This window comes from Neurospora crassa, linkage group V (assembly GCF_000182925.2).
Source record: "Neurospora crassa OR74A linkage group V, whole genome shotgun sequence".
Lineage (NCBI taxonomy): Eukaryota > Fungi > Ascomycota > Sordariomycetes > Sordariales > Sordariaceae > Neurospora > Neurospora crassa.
Genome location: NC_026505.1, coordinates 3,770,452 through 3,791,483, shown reverse-complemented (window position 1 = coordinate 3,791,483; position 21,032 = coordinate 3,770,452). Strand labels below are relative to the sequence as shown.

General features: G+C 52.1%; 6 protein-coding genes across 8 annotated transcripts; 2 read left to right on the top strand and 4 right to left on the bottom strand.

The window, feature by feature from the left end:
- Nucleotides 1-25: 25 nt before the first annotated feature.
- Nucleotides 26-5,215, bottom strand: NCU01366. Of its 3 annotated transcripts, XM_011396214.1 has the most exons (6): nt 4,787-5,215; nt 4,510-4,665; nt 4,373-4,423; nt 4,259-4,313; nt 3,155-4,203; nt 26-3,101 (listed from the first exon to the last, which is right to left on the bottom strand). In XM_011396214.1, the coding sequence occupies exons 1-6, from the start codon at nt 4,831-4,833 to the stop codon at nt 452-454; spliced, it is 4,008 nt and encodes a 1,335-aa protein (XP_011394516.1). In that variant the 5' UTR covers nt 4,834-5,215; the 3' UTR covers nt 26-451. The 3 variants fall into 3 exon arrangements, with proteins under 3 accessions (XP_011394516.1, XP_011394515.1, XP_011394517.1); XM_011396213.1 differs by having other exon boundaries at nt 4,510-5,215; XM_011396215.1 differs by having other exon boundaries at nt 4,259-4,665; nt 4,848-5,215.
- A 185-nt stretch (nt 5,216-5,400) lies between these two features.
- Nucleotides 5,401-6,078, bottom strand: NCU11280 (hypothetical protein). The gene is made up of 2 exons (XM_001728262.2): nt 5,869-6,078; nt 5,401-5,780 (listed from the first exon to the last, which is right to left on the bottom strand). The coding sequence occupies exons 1-2, from the start codon at nt 6,049-6,051 to the stop codon at nt 5,604-5,606; spliced, it is 360 nt and encodes a 119-aa protein (XP_001728314.2). The 5' UTR covers nt 6,052-6,078; the 3' UTR covers nt 5,401-5,603.
- Nucleotides 6,079-6,310: 232 nt separating this feature from the next.
- Nucleotides 6,311-10,549, top strand: NCU01365 (ATP dependent DNA ligase domain-containing protein). The gene is made up of 5 exons (XM_955624.3): nt 6,311-7,031; nt 7,136-7,728; nt 7,777-7,870; nt 7,927-8,009; nt 8,064-10,549. Exons 1-5 carry the CDS (start codon nt 6,687-6,689, stop codon nt 10,165-10,167), a joined length of 3,219 nt encoding a protein of 1,072 aa, XP_960717.3. The 5' UTR covers nt 6,311-6,686; the 3' UTR covers nt 10,168-10,549.
- On the bottom strand, nt 10,260-12,052 carry NCU01364 (oxidoreductase). The gene is made up of 6 exons (XM_955623.3): nt 11,748-12,052; nt 11,603-11,674; nt 11,497-11,541; nt 11,419-11,435; nt 10,571-11,299; nt 10,260-10,478 (listed from the first exon to the last, which is right to left on the bottom strand). The coding sequence occupies exons 1-6, from the start codon at nt 11,913-11,915 to the stop codon at nt 10,430-10,432; spliced, it is 1,080 nt and encodes a 359-aa protein (XP_960716.1). The 5' UTR covers nt 11,916-12,052; the 3' UTR covers nt 10,260-10,429.
- A 531-nt stretch (nt 12,053-12,583) lies between these two features.
- On the top strand, nt 12,584-16,665 carry NCU01362 (INO80 chromatin remodeling complex). The gene is made up of 2 exons (XM_955621.2): nt 12,584-14,053; nt 14,115-16,665. Exons 1-2 carry the CDS (start codon nt 13,537-13,539, stop codon nt 15,848-15,850), a joined length of 2,253 nt encoding a protein of 750 aa, XP_960714.1. The 5' UTR covers nt 12,584-13,536; the 3' UTR covers nt 15,851-16,665.
- Nucleotides 16,665-20,817, bottom strand: NCU01361 (hypothetical protein). Its single transcript, XM_955620.3, has 2 exons — nt 18,839-20,817; nt 16,665-18,784 (listed from the first exon to the last, which is right to left on the bottom strand). Exons 1-2 carry the CDS (start codon nt 20,557-20,559, stop codon nt 17,284-17,286), a joined length of 3,222 nt encoding a protein of 1,073 aa, XP_960713.1. The 5' UTR covers nt 20,560-20,817; the 3' UTR covers nt 16,665-17,283.
- Between the last annotated feature and the right edge of the window lie 215 nt (nt 20,818-21,032).

Below are 21,032 nucleotides of genomic sequence, written 5' to 3'. Positions count from 1 at the left end.
TCACCAATATATCATCAAAGGGATGGTAAACTTCTTGTAATGTGCTCTCCGTGGAAAAAAATATCAACAGAGGATTGGTAGTTTGTTAGATCACGCTGCGCTACTTCTTCCTCCAGCACAAGGTTGAGGCTCCATCATCTAGCTCGAGACTGAGATGGCCACCCGACTCAAAGGTACTCCTCGAGGCCTAGCTGGACGTCAATACCGCCAAATATTCCGCCTGCATGATAAGATGTACAAGACTTGGGGAGTTCGAGAGTTTCAACTCCAAAACAATCAAGCAACGAGCTTCAAAAAAGACAACGCAGCCATGCTATACCAGCCATCGAGGCCTCAAGACCATGCAATGCAAATGGGCAGATGCATGAATGAATATGCTTACACCAACAATAAACATACAACAATGAACCAATTCAACGCTCTAACCAATCCACATACTCCTGGTCTTCACTCAGTTCTCATCAGTCAAGTCAATAGGCGTCATCTCCGCGCTTTGCACCGCAGGGATGTCAGACACGACCATCGCCGGAGGGGGTGAATCGGGGATCTCCTCGGACTTGGTCTCGGCCGTTTCCTTGGGCTTGCTGGGACGTGGCTGTCGCTGATGATGTTGCTGTTGTTGTTCTACACGGCGACTCTTCCCGCTACCAATTCCGCTTCTATCAGTATCGTCCACAACTCTCCTAGGTATTCTGGACTTCTGGCGGGTATGTTTATCGCTTTTTTTGTAGGTAGTTTTGTTTCCGTGGTTGACGTGATTGTTGTCCTTCTGCTCGGCTTTGACTTTGCTGCTAGTCGTCGACGGTCTTTGAGCTTCAGGAGTCGGGGGATCGAAGATCTCGATCGATTCGAGGGGTTGCGCTACAAGCTCAGGTGAAGGCGCCGTCTTACGTGCGGGTGGTGATGCCTTTGCCTTGCGTGCTGGTGACGATCTTCGCTTCCGTTCGACCAAAGGTGATTGCGGCCTTGGCGACTGTGATTTTAGCGACAGTAGCTTTGGCGACTCTGGTCTCTGCGGGGCGTTGGAGTAGAACGTCTGCGGGCTTATCTCCTGAGCAATACCCGAAGTCCGCCTGTCAGAGGCCGGAGAAGAGTCGGGCAGCTTTGGTATGAATTTGACCTCGGGGCTCTGCCTAGGAGTCCGCGAAGAGGCATGCTGTTTGGGAGAGTGCTCGTAGTCTTTGTTTTTAGACCGACGGATCTCGCCAGGCAAAGGACTGTCTGGCGAAAGGTGAGAGACCTTGTCCTTTGGTTCGGATTCGTCCCGTTCCAGATCAACAACAACGTTGTCGGCGGCTTGCTGGGGCCGAGTAGGCGGCCGTGGGATAGGTTCGAGCGGATCTGGCATATTCCTCTTTGAGCCACCACCTCTCTCGGCAGCCACAGCAGCAGTGTTAGTCACTGTTCCGGTCGCTGAAGAGGCCCCGTACGATAACGGTGACCTGAGAGCAGTTGTCGGCTTTGGAGCAGGAGCTGGTATGTTCGGGTTGGTGTTCCGGGAAACAACTGGCGGTCTAACAAATTGGGGCGCGGAAGAAACGTTGTCGGTTGCCGGATCATGGGACAAACCAGTGCGTCCCGAAGTCTGGCTCTCTGTAGCACTCATCACTGCGTCGGACGGAGTTGAGCTAGCAGCCTTGCGTCTAGCAGCTTCCTCCTTCTTTCTCTTCTTCTCCTCATCATGCTTCGCCTGATGTTCCTTTTGCTTTTCGAAAATGGTGTTCCGCCAATACTCCCGAAGTTCGGAAGGGTTAAACTCCCATCCAGGTTTTTCTCTCTGCATCAGGCAGTGAGCGAACCGGTCTGGGTCTTTGACGAACTCTTGAATGTACCCAAGCAGATAAACACCACAATCCGAGAAGTTGTTTTGCTCCGGGATGTTGGTCGCCTTGATTCCAATTTGTTTTGGAAGATCCTTAATCTTCGTTTGCTTTTTATCCTCGAATTCTGCCATAAGATACTTCTTGAGCGCTTGCACCGCTGGATAATGGCTGTTCCCCATGGAGTCCAGGGTAAGGATCTTCGTTTCTTCCGAAGGGTCCTTTTTCGGGAGCTTGGTTATCCCTTTAAGCCTTTCCCTGAGGTCATGGTCTGTGTCGTCGGCTACCAAGTCCACCACATCTTGTCCCGCGCTGTCCGCCTCGTTGCTGTCGGTTTCGATTCGGTCAACTGACCCGCAAGCTTCTTGAGCTTTGATCTCCTGCCCCTGGTCTCTAGCCTGTTCACAATCGATGTCTATCATTTCAACATCGTCTGACTTCTCGATGTTGCCATTCGATTTGCTCTCAGTGGAGTTGCTATCGCTGGTCTCTGTGCCACTAGTGCTTGAGTTCGTAGAACGCCGTGGGTGGTTTGGATCCAATTTGCCAGGGTTACAGATGATTGCCACCCACCAGTGATAGTACTCGTTGACCGGGACAATAATGTAGTCGTAAGAAAGTAGGTCCACCTTCGATGTCCATCCTTTGACGCCATCGTAGTTGATATCCTTGGACTTGGCAGGTTTGAGCTTCTCGTAAAAGAAGGTGTTGTGCACGTATACCCTTTTCTTCAGTTCGTCATGCCTCCCTGGGTATTCTTCAAACAAATAGCGTAAACCAAACCCTAGCAAGTTGTCATTCAAACACTGGCCTTCATCCAGTCGTGGAATGTCATCTTTGTCTACCGATGTCCGGTGATAGACTAAGGGCATCCGCCAATTCTTCGACCATTCAGAATGGTCTTCTGTCCACCGGCTCACCGGAGCAGACGAGATCGGTGGGGCATCTACCATGACCGTGTCATCATTTCGTCTTCTTGATGACCGCTGAACCGGAGCTTCAACCTCGAATGACCGGTGTTCGTACTGATTGCTGAGGGCTTGCTGTGAAGACAGCAATGTGTCCACAAGACGGGGTCGGCGGCGTGTTGATGCTGTAGGAGACCCTGCGGTTGCCTGCGCTATAAGGCCAGCCGGTTCAAAGGCCATATTCCTCGATCCTTCCACATCGAGAGCTGATGTGGTCCGCGTGACTCTTGAATTTGCAAGCGGTGACGGGCTTCCCGATGTGGCCTTCTTGAGCTCGGTCATGAGATTTTCGTACGTTTTTTGAAGTGTCGCACTGCCAAAGGTTAGCATAATAATACCATTGAATCCGAGAGTACATTGTAATACCTGTTCATTTCTACGACGTTCGCGCTCAAGTTTTCCTTCACCCATTGCACGAACTCTTGGGCTTCCTTTGTGTTAAAGAATTGGAGCACCATTTGACCGCCCACGTTGCCTATTTTTGACTGGCGAATCTTGACATAAGAGGACTCGGCATTGTGATGGATTGTGTTAACACTCTTGGTGATTTTGAGCCAGTCCAACTCAGGCAATAAATCCCCTTCTCCCGAACAAGCACACAACTGTGACTGCTTGGCGTCATTGGTAAACTCGCCAAGAAAGCACCATCCCTGGGGTCCTTTTTGTATATATCTGTGATTTGGCAGACAGAGGGCACTGTATAGGCGCTGGAGAAACTGCTCTTTTGGAACAGGGTCATGAGAGTTGTTTCGTTTTGTCGCTTGAGTGCTCCCCTTGGTGGTCGAGCTTGAAGCGGCTCGCCTAAGGGCGCGGGGATTGGTGGGCGATTCAAGGGCCAGCTCATCCTCTTCGCCATCAACATGATGTAGCGGACGCTTGACTGGTCTCAGGAGCTCTATTGATCGTTTCCGAGGGCTGCCTAGAATTGCAGCATCAGCTGCATCCACGATGTTCGTTGCTGAGTTGACTCGTCGGAGAATATGGCCGCTCGAGACATACGGGCTCTTCTCCGCAAGTTCGTCCCGGTCCGAATTGTCGATGTCGTCTCTTCCGGGCTCAATACTTCGCCCGTATCTTTGAGCTGACCGAGGGGATTGGCTTCCCGCGCGGGAGCGACGACGCCTGTCAGAACGGGGTTTGCCGTCCCTCAATCCCAGACCCTGAACATTTTGAAATTCGATGACACCCGTCAGGCTACCATGACTTCCCGTACGGTCCGTCCGCGCAGCATGATCTGATCCAGCATCTTCGATAGATTCCGGGAAAAGGGCGAAGTGGCTCTTCGAGTATTCGTTTGCAGCCGTAACTGAGCGGCCATCTTCGGACCCAGTCTTTTGTTTCTTGAGAGGCGGGCCTGTAGCTTGCGATGGTGAGTCGAGGGTATCGATAGCTTTCCAAGGGTTGACCAGACTTTTCTATTTGGTGAGACAGTTAGAGAAAGCCGCGTCGCAAACTGAGGTCACCTCTTACCACTCTGTTGAATATGTTCGCCATTTTGACTGCTCCATCTAGGGACTCCTTGGATCTTTTTTCCCCCAGAAATCAGCGCCTAGTTACCAAGACAGAAAAGGGTCGGGCCCATACCCATAATCGGGGAATGAATGTTGGGTGGTGTGAAAGTCGTCTCGAGGCTGTCTGCAGTTCCCAAGCTGGTCAGCCGGCTTGCGCGTCACTGGAGGAGGGTTGATCGGAGAGACGTCGGTCGGTGGGATGGATCGCACTTTTCCGGTGCTTGCGCATTCTGTCTTTTCGACAAACGGACAGCAAATGTCGATTTTGCCCTCTTGGCGTCCCCCGTACCTGCTACGGCTGCGGCAGTCGGGGTTGTCGGACTGGGAGACAAATTTTGACTTGGAGACGAACGACCGGCGAGATCTCTGTAAAGTTGCGAATTGTGGATGTTTTAGCTGTGGGGCGCTCGTCTGAACTTGTAGCGGTAGCGGCGCGAAGGGCGATGTGGGCTGGCCGGGGGGTTCTTAGGCCTGGAACTGGACGCACATGCTCGGCAAGAATACCTCTTTTCCCCTGGGGGATGGGATTGTCATCTGCGCCAACGCACCTTGATTGAGCCAGCTTGGAAGACTCACACCTGCGTTGCGAGGAAATCAGAGTACTTGAGTGGTGATGCGCTCTGTTATGTTTTCCAGGGTTTGTTCGAGCAGGCGGCTCACAGCGATTCGAGAGCCTAGAAAGTGACGGGATCAGAGGTAGTACGGGGTCTGCTGGTTAGAGACGGAACCGGTATGGTATCACGAGGTATTCGATGACGGGATTTACCCGCTTTTGGTCGTATTCTTGTCCTGCGCAAGTCGATGTTCAATCTGAAGTTGACAGTAACGGAGTTTGCGGTTGAGCCACGGCGTACACCTCAGCTACTGCAGCAAAAGACAAAGTGCCACACATCGATACTTCCTCCCGTCTTTGCTGTTTGGATCCCGTGGGTGTTATGACCTCACAGGAGAGAAAGCGCAGCGGGCATTCTGGATTGTAGCTGCCGTCCGGGGCCCCTGCCTGCCTGCCTGCCGCGAACAAAGCAATTTTACCGTATCAGCGTACACACTTTGATCAATCAACCACGGCAGCATGATGTTGCCCGGCATTTTGACGTGACATTGGCACCTCACTTTCGCTTGTTTCTCTTCAGCCCTGCATCCGTCAACTGCATGGCTCCGATGCCTGTACCTATGTAGTGTACGTTTCATCCAGCCTTATCGCCATGCCGTTCCTTAGGTTGCCGTCGTTGTCTGGGTCTTCAGCCCACTTTCGAGACTTTCTCCTCACATCCTACTCGGGCATTCCCTTCGTTGTGTACACTTCACGAGAAGCCCATGGCTTGCTGCCACCATCGGGAAAGCCCCCTCTTCTCCATGGCAGCAGCGAACTCCTTCACTGTTTCCACCTCGAACAGCCCCGCTGGGTCACTAAACCGGGCCGACTTGGTCTCTATTAGAGCAGGCTTCGAAGCCAGATGGAAGTCCTTGTATCTCAGTCTCTGGTTACGATTTCGCATCATTATCATCAGGACCACTGCCCTCCTATATCCGGATACTCAAACGCAACAAGCTAGGTAAAGGACTGACTTGAACGGTGGACACCCACCCCTTGACGGCTTCCTCGCTACCTTTGCAATACATGATGCCAGGACAGCCCCCGCTTCGGAGGAGCGCATAGCAGTTCAACTGGCCGGCCGCTTTTCGGAGGTGCGCGACCTTTTTGCGGGAGGTGATGTGGTGAGTCCGGATCAGAGCATGGAATAAATCCATTGATTATCACGAAAATCAACGACAAAGGGAAAAAAAAAAAAAAAAAAAAAAATGGGCGTATAAAGAAAGAGAAGACAAATACCGACAAGACACACTTTTGTCCAAGTGGGCGTTACAAGTACTTTCATTATTCAAGGTTGCACAATATTCATTCATCACACACGTGTTTACGTGCCATGGACCCACTCCTGGTTGCAACCCTTGAACGCGGTCGCCCATGTGTACTGTATTTGATTCTGTCCCTCCACACTGCACTTCTCCTTCCTGGATGGAGGTCATCGCGGGGCAGTGACTGTGCTGACAGAAACACAAGGCCAATTGTAACCCAAGTGGTTGCCATTGAAGCCTAGAAACTGAACTGAACAATCTTCACATGGACACATCGACCGACCTTTCTCTTTTCTTCCATCCAGTGTCACAACTGCGAATCACCATATATAAATGTTATATTATCTTCACCACCGTCCTTCGTTGCGGACTTGATCCAGCGAACACTTCAAAAGTTTTTCCAGAACAGTTCGCGGTGACCTCCTTTTCGGATCGTCTTTACATGTCGCCAATTCCCTCTGCCGACGTTGCATGCTCTCACTTACTTCCATGATTCCCTTTCGCTGTGAAGCAGCTTACTACCTACGATGCCCTTCCTTTTCTCGTACGTGTGCGACCTCCTGCAGGCGTTAGACGACAACCAACGCGCAAAGTCTGGCCTGAAGACTACTGCCAAAATCATCGAAAATTGGTTCGCCAAACACCGCTCACTTATTGACCGCGACGACCACAACGATACAGCACTCCTTTCCACTCTGTTTCCTGAAAAGAGAACCGACAGGGTCTTCAGGTATGGCCCGGGAAGGTTGGAACGCATCATCGGAAGGGGACTGGTACTAGGAATGACCCGAAGGGAAGAACTTGGGAGACATGCAGACGCTAAATGGGGCATGGATCTCGCCGAATGTGTTGAACGTATTCTGAGGGACACGGTAAGTGTTGCGAATCTACATGCCAGATTCGCTGGTTGCAAATCCGTACAACGGCAGGATCAGGACGACCCTATCTCGGAAACATGGAACTGACGTTGATATAGCCCAATCCTGATCCCATCAGACCAGTTACCGTTGAGGAGATCGACAACCTTCTTCACGACATCGCTTCGCACTGTCACTTTAGCTCCCCTGCAGTGCGTAGCTCAGCTCCCAGTTCAACCCCTCTAAGCCGAGAGAAGGCACTTGGAGATATCTATACGAGATTCTCCCCTCGAGATGCCAAGTGGTTCACGCGACTATTCTTGAAGAACTACCGGCCCGTCATTCTCGACCCGCAACTCGTATATCGTAATTACCATCCTCGATTGCCCTTGATAGTCAAAGTGCGGGATGACTTTGTGGATGCTGGCCGCATACTGGCGAGTCACAGACAGGAACGAACGGTTACTGGAAGGGACGAATTTGCCAAACACCTGAAACCCAGATTGGGTGTCAAAGTTGGCCGTCAACCATGGTTCCAGGCAAGAAGCATCAAGCATTGCTTGCAGATGGACTACGGTAGGATGAGCTGCGAGGAGAAGTACGACGGCGAGTATTGCCAGGTTCATATCGACCTCAGTAAGGGCTACGACTGTATACAAATATTCTCCAAGAGTGGAAAGGATAGCACACCAGACCGGAAAGCTCTACATGAGTGGGTACCTCTTTAGCACGTTGAACGGACACCGCTGATATAAACTAGTGCCATCCGAAAATCACTCAATCTATACCAGCCATCATGTCCTTTCAAAAAGGGATGCATCTTGGAGGGAGAGCTACTGGTATATAGCGACAAGGTTTGTTCAAAATACTTGAGCAAAACGTGTTCAAGTCACTAATCTACTCGCTCCAGGAAGAAAAAATATTGGACTTCTACAAAATTCGAAAGCATGTATCGAGGTCTGGTGCGTTCCTTAGCACGGAACAGGACTCACAGTGAGAACCCAACTGCACATACTTTTGTAGATGATCATTGCTGACTTGATGTAGACGAAACCCCTGGGAACATCTGATGATCGTTTACTATGACATTCTCCTTGTTGATGACGAGTCGCTCTTGGCTGTTAAACACTCGGAGAGAATGCAGCGTCTCCAAGAAATAGTAACAGAGGTCAAAGGACGCTCGATGTTGGTCCAGCGGCAGATCATCGACTGCAGCCGACCATCCGCGGAATCAGATCTACGGCGTGCGTTTGCGACGTGCATCACCAACCGTGGAGAAGGCCTGGTACTCAAACCCGACGCTACATACTTCAACTTTGATACGTCGGTGGGATACTCTGGCAGCATAGCAATTAAACTCAAGAAGGAGTATATCCGACGGTTTGGGGATGTGGGTGATTTTGCTGTGGTCGGTGCTCGTTATGACCCGACCAAAGCAAAGTCCTTCGACCTTCCAAACATCAAGTGGACGCACTTTTACATCGCGTGTCTGGGCAATAAGGAAGAGGTGGTGCGCTTCGGAGCAGTGCCGAATTTCGTTGTTACAAACGTGGTGGAACTGAACGAAACGCAAATGCGTGCTTTTATGACGGCCATCCAACCAGTCGCCGTGGATCCGCAAGACAATACTGCATTTTCGTTGAGGATCGAGGACGGGGTCGACGGCAAAAAGACACCAACAACAATCTTCAAAGTACCCCCAGTATTCGACATAAGATGTTTCTCTTTCGATAGACCCGGCAATACTGGATTCTGGACTCCGAGGTTCCCAATGGTAAACAAGATACACTGTGACAGAACTTATCTTGACGTTCTGTCTTTTTCAGAGTTGCAAGAAATGGCAATTCATGGGACACAAAAGCCCCCAGGTGAAGAAAGCCAGGAGCTGTTGGAGTGGGTCGGACGTCTGGAACAGGCGGATCCCAAAACAAGAGGCGTCGAGATCCAGACCCAAACCACCGCCTCGACAAGCCAAGCCCCGTCGACACCTAACAGGTCGCCATGCCGGGACGCTTTACCACCTTCGTCTCCATCCTCCTCCCTCAAATGTCGCTCAGTTGGCAGGGACTCGTTCACATCGTCAGCTTCGGTGGCCATCGCTATCAGATCACCGATAAAGACCAAAGGTCGACCTCGTCTTCTGCCCACAGTGGTTGAATCTCCGCAGAGCTCAACTAACGAACTTTCAACGACAGCTAGAGGGGAAAAGCGACCTCATAGTTCATCCACCAACCTAGAATGTGACATTAGCAAGATCAGAAAACACAACAACCCAGAAGGCCAGAAGGACGTTTCCGCATCCCGAAGGGAGACCATATCCTCATCAGTTGTTCAGCGAGAGCCTCTCATGGCCATCGAGACTACCTCGCCACGACGTAATCCCAATCCTCGCTTGGCCGCTCCTCCTCGACTCATAGGCGCGAACTCCATGTACCAGCCCACTACCCTAGACATGGAGCACCGCCAGAGTACGAATACCCGGGGACGGGTTTCTCTTCCTCACTCGATGTCATTGGGCATTACCTCTTGTGACTTTAGGTTCACTGTACCCCAACCTACAGCCAGGCCTCACGTTAGCTCTCCCCCTACCGCAATCGAATTACTGACAGAAAACAAGTGCCGCTACCTCGGCGATGCATGCACAATTGCCAATATTTCCTTCATGCTCTCCCCCTGCATCGCCGACTACCTTTGGGTGACAGAGGACTTGCTCGGTTACCACGGGATTACCGAGTTTGCACGCGATCCCAAGGAGTGGGCAGCGGAGCAATCCATTCCCCCCACGGGCACGCCCACCATAATGCCCACAATAACGGCAACAACCGCCACGGAAGCCATGGTCCTCAACAGCTCAGCACCAACACCCACCCCCTCATGCACTCCTGGTGGGACCAAGCGCAAGAAAAAGATCATGCTCGTGGACCGTAGAAGAGAGGAGGCCAACAAGGTGTTTCTCCAGAGCGTTAGGGATGCAGGCTTAAGACATCGAAACGGCGAGCCGAGACATGTCTCGGTGTATGATTGGAGGGTCTTGGAGGAGTTAAAGGAGGAGGAAGAGAGGTGTAGGGAGAGTGGCGAGTGGGATAGGGTTAGGTTTGATATCAGGAGGAGCGGGAGTATTTGGAGAAAGTACTGGGTTGGGTTGACTTGATTTCTTTTCTGTGTGTGGGAGGGGAAAGGTGTTGCATTGGGAGATACCCGGAGGAGGGAGTTGTCACTTCTTGGGTTAGTTGGGTATGAATAGGAGAGGATAGATCATATCATTTCCGGGAGAAGGTGAAGATCGTATTGATATCTGGTATGGAGTTTGATGTCTGCATCACTTTTCTGGGTTGGACCTCTGAGGCATCATACTTGTAGTTTCTGGTCATTAAGAGGTGCCCTAGCCCCATCTATTTAGCCAGCTCATCCCGTCATTCCTTCTTCTCATCCTCATACAACTTCAAATAACTCGCCTGCAGTCTACAAATACCACATAAAAACCTGTTAGCAAGTGACACACATGATCCAAGCCAAAACAGAAAGTGAGAAAAAAAATAAGAAAGAAAGCATACCTCATGTTCAAATGCTCATCAGCAGTCAACATCTTCCTCTCCCCATTAAGTACCCCCTTCCCATTCTGCTCCTCCCCAAACGCTCTCACCCTCTCACTAGGCACCGGCTCCAACTTCATGGTCCCCACCGGATGGCAGAAATAAGCAATACTATACCTCTCTTCCCCTCCCGTCTCTCCCTCCACCGTACTACTTCCTGCTGCTCCCGGGAAAACAACCCGATGAACGGTGCTCCTCAACAACCCATTGGTCCAATAACTCAACAAATCGCCAATATTCACCAGAATCGGCGGAGCCGGATCCGTTTCTGTGCCTGGGGGACAAACGGGGACAGGCACCCAGTTGCCCTCGCGCGTCTGGATCTCGAGGCCTGCTTGGCCTTTCAGCCTGAACAAGAGCGTCATACTTCCGTAATCGGAATGAGCACCCGCTCGAACGTCGTCCCCGTCTCCCTTTTTATCTTCTGCAGTTAAAGAGGACGGGGCAGGAGGGTAATAGAGTAAGCGGAGGATGGTGCCGGATGCCCCGTTCTCGCGCAGGTGAGCGGAGGTGAAGAAATCGGGAGGGGAGACGGAGAGGCCCTGGCCCAAGAGGGTGTTGAGGCGGAGAGAGAGGTGGTGGCAGAGGGTGTGGAAGCGGGAGATGAAAGGTTCTGCGGAGCGGATGGTGGGGGGGATGGGTTGTTGGAGGTGACTACCTTGTTGGGAGGGTTCGCCGAAGTTGAAGGCCCTGGAGAAAGGGGGGTTTTTGTCAGCTGTTGGAAAGGGGGGAGTGGTGGATGGATGGATCGATCGATCGATCGATGGGGGTATGGGGGTATATGTTCATGGTTGGGCTGGTTTACTTACTCTTTGAAATCACCGACCTGAATTAGGAGAGGGTGGTCAGTGAGTGAGTGAGTAATTATCACGAGTGAGGTGACTTACACGCTGGTTTTTGGGATCGAGGGTCTCGTAGTGCATAGCTGACCACTGGATATCATGTTATGGTTAGAATAGAGCGTTGGTCGTGTGGTCAATGCTTTAAACTTACACCTCGATTGTTCTTTTGGATGGTGCATGCTTGCTTCTCCTCCACGGGCGTCTCCTTGAACAGCTTCCTGGCCTAGTTGGATTTGTTTCAGCATTAGTGTTTTGTTTTTCTCGCAAAGAAGGAAACGGAATAATGATGGGAATACCAATTCAAAGGCAGCGTCGACGTCCTCCACGGGAATATCTTTGCCCGTGTTCTTTATATAGATGAAGCCATGCTCGATAGCGGCCTCGACCAGGTCCTTGGCCACTCGGGCCTGGTCTTGGTTGTCATTGGAGATGTCGATGACGGGAATCTTTGCAACGCCGGTCATGATCAGGACGGGATTTGGCAGTTCTGGGAATGTGGATGTTTTGAGGAGAGTGAGTGTTGAGAAGAAGAAAAGTCTATTGTGCTTGTTTTGTCGTAGGAACCCCTCCTCTTGGATACACAAACGGCGGTGCTACCTCCTACAGCTACAGCTACTTAATCCAGCCCCAGTTAGGCATGCCCCTCCTCCGGGCTTATAGGCCATCTTTGCTGATAAGAAAGAACACACCAGCTGACGATGGTGAATGAAGATGGCTTGAGAATTAAATGGCCTCTTTCTGTAAATCTCGGTTTCGCAAGAGACATCCAATCATGTTTCGACATAGTACGTCGAAAATACATGGACCGGACATGTGGCTCCGAAGGACGTGCAAGTGCGGCATCACGACATGTGCCCATGATGCCGATGCTTACCTCTAAACACCTAGTCTTTGTGAAAAAAGCTCAGACCATTTCAAAGGTGGGTCGCAGCACCTTGGCGTCGCGACAGATAACCGCGTTTAGTGCCCTGGTCACCCTTCGATGTGGAGGCCAAGGGTCCGGGGTCGAAACGTCACTGACCGCGATGAGCGACGGGCGGGCGACGGGCGAAGGCTCACCCACTGCACACACACGGCTCGATCGCCAGAAGCAGGCATCGACACCTGCGACACTCGGCAACACCCAATTTTTGCCGGCCAAAACAGGACGCGACGATGCACCACACGGGGCTTTCGACCGCCCACACAATTTGACGATGATGGTCCCAAATTGCGAGAATTAGGGGCACACGCCCTCAACTCAACAACCAACGAAGTCTCGATGACTTGATGCTGGAGATTGGGAATAATCAGATGGAAAAGCATCCATGGTCGGCCCAGAGTACATTTACCTTTATTCCATCCCGTCCGTCAGGTATCCCGTTGTCAGGTCACGGTCACCACGGCGGCACAAACCTGGAAGGGGAAGCTGCTAGCATCATGTCGGTTGAAATGTATTTTCTTTCTCCGTGTTCCTCGTTCTCGCCAACTCCTTGCTGCTTGTGCCTACTCAGCTATGCCAATCCCTTCATCCCTTTCCGTCTCCTCCTCCCGCCACCACTCCCACCACCACTGCACTCCTCCCTCGCAATTTCTTCGTCTGCCCACCAAGTCATGATTTGTTTGCATCGCCATCTCCCTCACCACGTGCCTCTGTGAATCAACGCACGCTTCGGCCATTTCTGCGCCATCGGCAAAAGGCATCATCATCAGCATAGTCGGTTCAGTACTCTAGACAAAATAATCGCGAGATTCATTCATCCCCTCCTTCCATATCGCGCATCAACTCCAGCTGGTTGCTGCCGTTTCCTGCGATTTCCCTGCGATTTCCCTGCGCGCGCGCGCCCAGAGTCTGCGGTCGGACTCTGCAGGCCCATCACAAGGGAAACTACAAACGGGTCATCGCCAACCAAAGCCTCCATTGCGTGTCCTGTCCTGCGACTTCCCCCGGGCGCTTGCTGTCTTGCCCCTTCGTCATACCCGCGGTACCTCAAGCATTCGTCAGCAGGATCAGACCGAGTAGCTCCGACGGGCAAACCGATTTCCATTAGGTACAGCAACCTGCGACCCGAGAGCCACCCGCGCTCTCCCAGCTAGATAAAAGCCATGGCCGCCTCACCCAGCTCTCGTGCTGCCTCTCCTGCACTGTCAGATGTCGACACTCCCAGTTCCCCCGCCCACCAACCCGGAAAGTCTTCGCACACTGCCGCCAGCGTAACCGAGGACAACGACGCTACCATGGCTGCCACCCCCGAGCCAAGCGAGTCTAGACTGCCTCGTGGGAAAAGAGGCCGTGGCCGCGATGATGGATCAGGGACCAACGTTATTGGGAAGATCCGGCATCTGAAAAAGGAGGACGGAGAACCGCTCTGGCGAAAGGACATCCAGTACGACTTCCTCAAGGCCGTGTTCGACAACGAACAAAAGGTTTTCACCAACAGCTACGAACCCGACAAGATTGGCAAGCAGTGCTTTGCCGATCTCTACATCGACACAATGTCGAGGAGTAGCAAGACATCAAAAGTCCTTCGCGACAAGCTGCTTAGTGATCGTGATGCCGCAAAAGGAATGGCCATGGTGTGTCTCCTCGTCAACATTGGTCGTATGAACACGACCCTTAACTGTAAGTTTTCTCGAGGGTCATCCGCCTTGCTCTTCTTTGTTGCTGACAATTTCCTCCGCAGTCTTTCCCGAAATGCGTGCACAACTCCGTACATACCACGCCATCCCTTCGCTCCAGGCCCAGCAGGACCCCCATGCGTACAAGCAACTGCAGGACGCACCCCGTCTCAAATCTATTCTGAAAGGAGGCGCCGAAGACAGGGATGAGCCCAACTCCATCGACGCCATCAAGGCGCGTGCCACCCACGTACCCAGGACAAATCCCGTCAACCTCTTGTTCGTCATCTGCCAACAGGCTAGCAAGATCGCCGAGCTGCATTTCCCGCCTGGTCGAGAGTTCCATGACTTGATCATGAAGACCAACTATTCCAGCACCAGCCGCGCTCGTGCCTTTCTATGGCTCATGTGGTTCTACCTTGAATCTGACTTTACTGAGGAGGGCTGCGATGAGAATCCCTTCGGGGCAGGTGTTGACTACGGGCTCGACGTTGCAAACCAGGGCGTACCGCGCTTGGTAGAGATGACGAAAGAAGAAGAGGAGGCCGAGAACAAGGATCCCGACGAAGAAATCAAGTTCGGCTTGGACAAGCAAAAGATGCGAGCCAAGATCATTGAGGCAGACCAGCAGTTCATGGTCGAGAGCCAAACTAGAAAGGGTGGCAGAGGCCGTGGCTTCCCTGCTGGTGATGAGATTGGTCCCACAACTGGCATTCTTCCCCGAATCAGGCCTTCCAAGGTTGATAGCGACCTGGACAGCATCAGATCTACTCCGCCGCCTAGGGCTCTGGTCGGTAGGCATCCTGCCGCTTTTCCACAGACTACTAACCGTAGGGGTGGCAACTCCCTAAAATATCAGATCTTCGAAGGCTCATCGCCCGCCGGTGGCCAGATGCTCGAAGGTGTTGTGCACAGGAAACCTCGTCCACCGACCGCTCATCAGCTTGCCGTCGAACGTAATAGGTCCCAACGCGTTGAGTGGATTCTGGACAGAGGACTCACGCGAAGCCACCATCGCAGCCGAAAGCAGCGTCGCGTCGATGGCTCCATTATCCGTGTGGTCAACAGGCTCGACAAAGCCAAGGAATGGGCTGACTTCAGCGATAGCGAGGACGAGGAGACTGTTAACTATAATAAGCAGGCTCTCCTCGCAGGGGCCGTGAACTACACCGGATTCGGAGAGAATTACCCCTTCCGAGAGAAAGGCTACGTTGGTCTCTGCCAGCTCAAAGACGAAGATGATGACTTTGGAGAGGAATTCGCCTCGTACTCGGCCTCCCTAAGGCGCGCCCAGCGCCGACTCAGCCGGTGGGAGGAGTCCAATGATCCGGACCTCGGCGTTATCAGGCCGATTAAGCGGCCAAAGCTCACTAATGGAGATGCCAACGGCGATGGTGAAGGCCACGGTGACGAAGACGACGGGGAGGGTTCGCCGTCCAAGCACGACATCGATCCGGCGGAAACTGAGGACGAGGCCGAAATTTTGGAGCGTAATGCCCGTCGCCGTGCTTACGTCCCCGCCAACAAGCCGGTAATTCTTCGCACTGGCAAGATGAACGGTATCCAGAGACAGGACACCGCTGATTCCCACGATGCCGATACGCCCATGGACGATGTCGATGATTTGGATGACGATGACAAGGCGCTACTTGGCCTAGGCGACGGTGAAGGCGAAGGTGATGACGTTGAGGATGACGCCGATGGTAACGATGATGGTGAACGGGACGCCGAGGACCAGGAAGACCTGGACGATCTTGACAAGACATTGTTAGGCATGGACGGTGATTCAGAATCAGAGTAGAGTCATACTCGGGAGATCACCCATAAAGATACTGCCGATCAAACTTTAGGTACCTCCCTACTCGGCCGAAACAATGATGACGGACCCAGGCCGACCCGTCTGAATGGCAAGTTGGATTGTCCGGTCTGTTAACGCATTGGCTATCCATACTCGCTTTCAAGCGACATCTGTCCTGCGCACATCTGGATCTCGCCCAAGATAATGCTACCAAGTATGGCATTCTTCTCTGTCAGATGTTCTAAAGGCCATTCGCGAACAAGATATGGCTAAAGCGACATCTACCCTTTGTACGTCTGGATTTTGCCCATAACAATGCTACCAAGTATCGCTTGGTTCTGTGTTTACGCTGCAAAAAGCCTTTCGCGTATCAGTCAGACATGCGTGATCATGAAACACGATGCCTGGAAATACAACGGCGGATGCATTCAGGACAGGGTGTTCCGACTGCTCCTGACTTGGCGAAACAAGACTTTCACGAGGAATGAAGAGCGATACCTACCTTCTCGGCTTGGCCACTACCTACATATGGCAACAACAATAATACGGCTCGCATTGGCACTTGATTTTCTTGTACAACTTTTACTACTGCCATCAAAGCAGTAGCTTGATTTTCACGGTTGCATAGAGTTATATGAAGTGTCTTTTCTGGGCAACAATGGCTTGTTTAAAAGGGATAACGAACGGAGGATTTGGTATCACATGTTCAGACTAGAGAGGTATAATTAAGCAATAAATGAATCAATCTCATAGATTGAAGGATGAAGTATGTGCATTGCTTAGTGGAAGTGACTTAGGTAGTCTTACGTCTACTTCAGGAGACAGTAAAAAGATGTTACATAAAGATTAAATTGGAGTTCAAGCCGCAAAGGTGGTAGCCGCTAGGGCTAGAAGCACCTCTTTGGCAAGCCATTGATGGGGTGAGAACCTCTTGAACAGTCCCAACCAATGAACAAGAGTAATTCGCAGATGAATAAAAGTTATCTAGGTCGTCCAAGTCTACAACCTATCTGAATAGACTGTAGATAACAAAGAAAGGGATTGATCCAAGATGGAACTTGACCAAACCTTTACTGTCAAAGGTCAATCAGCGATGATGACCCCTTCCAGTAGTACTCTCAAACTTGCGGTTTCTTTTTTTCACAAACTGACCAATTTGGAGATCACAAAATTCATCTCGATCCGCCATCACCTCACCTCATCTCAGTCAGCTCCTCAACTAGTCACCCCCCCTCTCCCCCCTTCACGCAGCCAGGACCGTTTACAAACCACCCTAAAGTACGATGACTAGATGAAACAACAGGTCAACACTGTTCCATTTCATCATGACCTTCTTTTGTACAGTACTCAAACGCTAAAAAAAAACAATTATGCAATCCCTCCCCTATCCAGAAACTCAAAAGAGAAAAAAAAAAAAAAGATTACCACACCTGCTCCTATTCTTCTCTCCTATGCCCATTATTATTCCCATTGCCCCCATGTGCTTGTGCTTGTGCCTGTGTCGGCGCCGGCGCACCCACCAACCACCCCACGCCCGACACCAACGTACCCATGGCCGCTTCTCTTAGTTGGTCTCTCTTTCTTACTCTCCCCTGTTGACCACCACCTCCATTACCTTCCTCCCCTCCAGTTCCAGTTCCGTCGCTGTAGAAGCTGTTGGTCATCCCGCCACCGGCGGTAGACGTACTACCTCTGCTACCCGGCCTCATCATATCCCGATCACGATCACTGCTGAGGCTATTCCTACCAGCAGCATTTGTGGTAGTATTGGAGGAAGAGGAGGAGGTGAACCCACCAACTAGACTGCCTACACTACCGCTTAGTCCACCAGCTACACCACCCAGATGACCACCGAGTCCGCCGGCGACGCGCTGCAGAGAGGACAGAGCTGAGAGGTTCTTTTGCGCGGAGAGGACCGAGGCGCGCGAGAGGTCGAAGAGGGACATGGGCGCTTCTTCTGTTTGTTTATGCTTCAGCTGCTGATGACGCGAGTTTGATGATGATGATGATTTGGCTGAGCGCGCAGCAGCCGCAGCGGCGCTTGATCCACCACTCCCAATACCTGTAGCGGAGATATGTTGCCTAGTACCACCACCACCACCACCAGGTGGTGTACCAAACGCCCCTGGCACCCGTTGCCCACCACCATGATGACCATGCATCGAGTCCCCTGCCGCATCCCACGCGTCTTCGGCCTCTTCTTCGGCTTTGAGCGCGGAATCAAGTTCCTCTTCTGCTCTTCGGAATGCATTGAGGATCTCTTGGAGTGTGGGGGTGGGGGCGATGCGTAAAGCTGTGGAGAGACACTCGATACGCTGCTCGAGATGGCGGATCTCTGGGTTGGCGGAGGCGTTGGTGCCGATGTGCGTGGGCCGGACGGTGCGGCTGGTGCGTCGGTACTTGCCTGCTTGGAGGGCGGCTTTCCAGGAGTAGTCGTCTTCTATGACGACTGATGATGGGGTAGAGGATCTGTTCCTGGAGGATGGTGGGGAGGAGAGCCGATTGAGGATGTAGGAGTAGGCAGTCTCAAAGTCGTCTTCGGTCAGGGCGGCGTCAATGCACATGGCGGTTATACGGCGCTCGGCTGTTAGGCGTTGCTTTTCTTCCTCCTCGGAAGAGAGGGTTGCGGTCGTGTAGCTGCTGTGTTGCTGTTTTGATGCTGGAGTTTTGGTGGTAGTTGTTAATCCGGCTTTGACCATTCCGGCTCCAATATCGAGGAGGTCATGAAGTCGGGTGTAACTCTTGGGGTTCTGTTCGAGGATTCTGTCGATGATAGAGATAGGGTCGGCGTGAACTCGTAGAACAACCGGTGTGAAGGGTTCACCTTGTTTTAGTACGAGGCGGAATTCACTGAGGGCATGCGTGGCTTGGAGAAGAGCCTCGATCTTTTGGGCAACGGGATCAGACTTTGAGATTGTGTTGGGGAATGCTTTGATGCTGTTCCTGGAGTTAGTGTGATTCGTACAACGTCACGGACGCTAGAAAACTCACATATCATCACACTTCTTGAGCCCACCCCTTGTGCGGTTGGGATTGGAGGCGTTGTCGTAAGCGGTCATGGCCGTAGAGAAAACGGCATCTTTCAGCACCTTTTCGTCCAATGGCCGTTCAACCGAATCTTCATAAATCGACTTTGCCAGAGCGTAACGAGTGTTAGTGAGCAAAGCCTTGAGGAACTCAACCTCCAAAAACTCCTTCTTAAGCTGGCTGAAGATGCCCTTAGGCCTCGAGTCGGTGGCACCCCAGGCATCTTCAGCACCCCAATCACGAAGCCACAGTATCTCATCGCGGGCTTTCATCCAGAACTTGTCGTCCGTCTTTGGTCCCTGGTTAGCCAAAGAATGAATGAGCTTGAGGGCTTCCGCTTTTTGCTCCCGCTCATCCTGCAACAGTGCGAGCTCACCCACCCTCCTAAGGGTGCATGGAGACCCAGCTCTGGTGAGGATGAAGGCACTTATTATTAGGGCTTGGCAAAAAGCAGTTGACGTCTCCGTTGGCCACGTAAGAATGTTTGATGAGTCCAAGAGGTCATTACGCAAGTAGGTCGCGTTCTTTGGCGAGGCCACTATGCCATCAACCTGCTCGGCAAGTGGTGCTAACAAGCCCACCGCATTCTGCAGTGGTGGAAGAGGGTCCTGGTTGGTGACGATGACAGCCCTGTTAAGAATCGCATAAGCCCCCTCCAGTGCTTCAACTGATGCATTCGAGATCAGATATGTAGATGCCAGAGCAGCTTGAGCGTACGTCCAGTCGAGATGGCGCCGTTGTTCGTCGTTCAATTGGGCTTCCTCTCCTCCTCCTAGAATCCCCCCAAAATCCACGGATTGGGGACCCTCCCACTGGTCGAATGCATTGGCCGCCACCCTCCAGTTTTTCGAGGCATTCGAAGTGAGCCAACGCAATACCTGATTCCATCCTGGACAAAGATCCTCATTCGTGTCGGGACCTCTAGGCGTCAATCCCTCAGCCGAACCAGATTCCCGATCCTTGTTATTCCAACGCTTCCTATCCAGTATCCACGGCGCGATCATCCCCTTCAGGTCCCGTCCAATCTGTCCATAATCCTCCTCGCGAGCGCCTGTCTGCGACAACAACACGTTCGCTATTGTTCTTTCAGGCAACCTCTGGAATGCCGCCAGCGTGTACGGAATCGGTTCGTTAGGGTAATATTCGCAGTTGCGCCGCAGAAGCGGCACTATCGTCGAGACCAAAAGCCACCTGATTGCGGGGGAATGATCCAAGAATGGCGCCAACAGAGCGGGTAGCTCAGTGAGTAATCCAGCCTCTTCATCCACCTTGTAGGACCTGCGCAATAAGAACAGAGATGTTGTATCGTCGGCGGCGACCTCTGCCGTGGATGGAGCCTCGGGGGAGGACAGGGGTAGCAGCCGGAGCTTCTTGACCTTCTTGATAGCTTCCTCTTCGGTAAGCGACTCGACCGAAGAAACGTCAATTTCATGCTTCTGTTCGTTCTCGGTGGAATCAAGTTGCGATTCTGGAAACTCTCCACGTTCGATATGTTCGATTAGGGTGACGTAGTCGCTCGATCGTAAAGTCTCGGGAAGGTATGTGAGCAGGATGCGTAGAAGTAGTTCTTTGCGAAGAACGGAGCCATGGTGAGCGGCGAGGGAGGTCAAGCTATCAATGTCGGCCTTGACAGCAAGGTGCACGGCGAGCAACACAAGCTTAGGGGGAGAGAGGAAGAGGGCCATTGTCGCGGAGTCTTCGTTTAGAGGGATGCGATGCTTATAGTCGATTGGGCGTTGGGATGCCTTCAGACTTCATGGCTAGTCGTGCCGATGGAAAAACTATTGTAGTGGTATATTAAACTGGTTTTCCCTTGTTAGAACTAGGTCTTGGTCAATAAAGGTACTCATGTGTCGCGGTACAGAGAGTGGGATGAGTGTGAAGAGGAAATGTGTGGATTCCGGAACATTGTTGATGAACACATTGCCTGCAGCGCAACAACAGCTCCCCCGTCACTTAGCCTCCACTTGCAGTGACAACCCCAGGCCCGGCTGGGGCCCTGGAGCTTCTTAGTGGGCCCCGCCAGTGCCTGCCGCCAAAAGCTCAGCTGAAGCCCTGTGTAAGAGCTCCCGCCAAGCTGCTTGTAGCTGCCCCTCTGGTCTCAGCTGCGAAATCTGGGGACAACTGTGGCTTACCATACACTCATGTCATGAAAGTG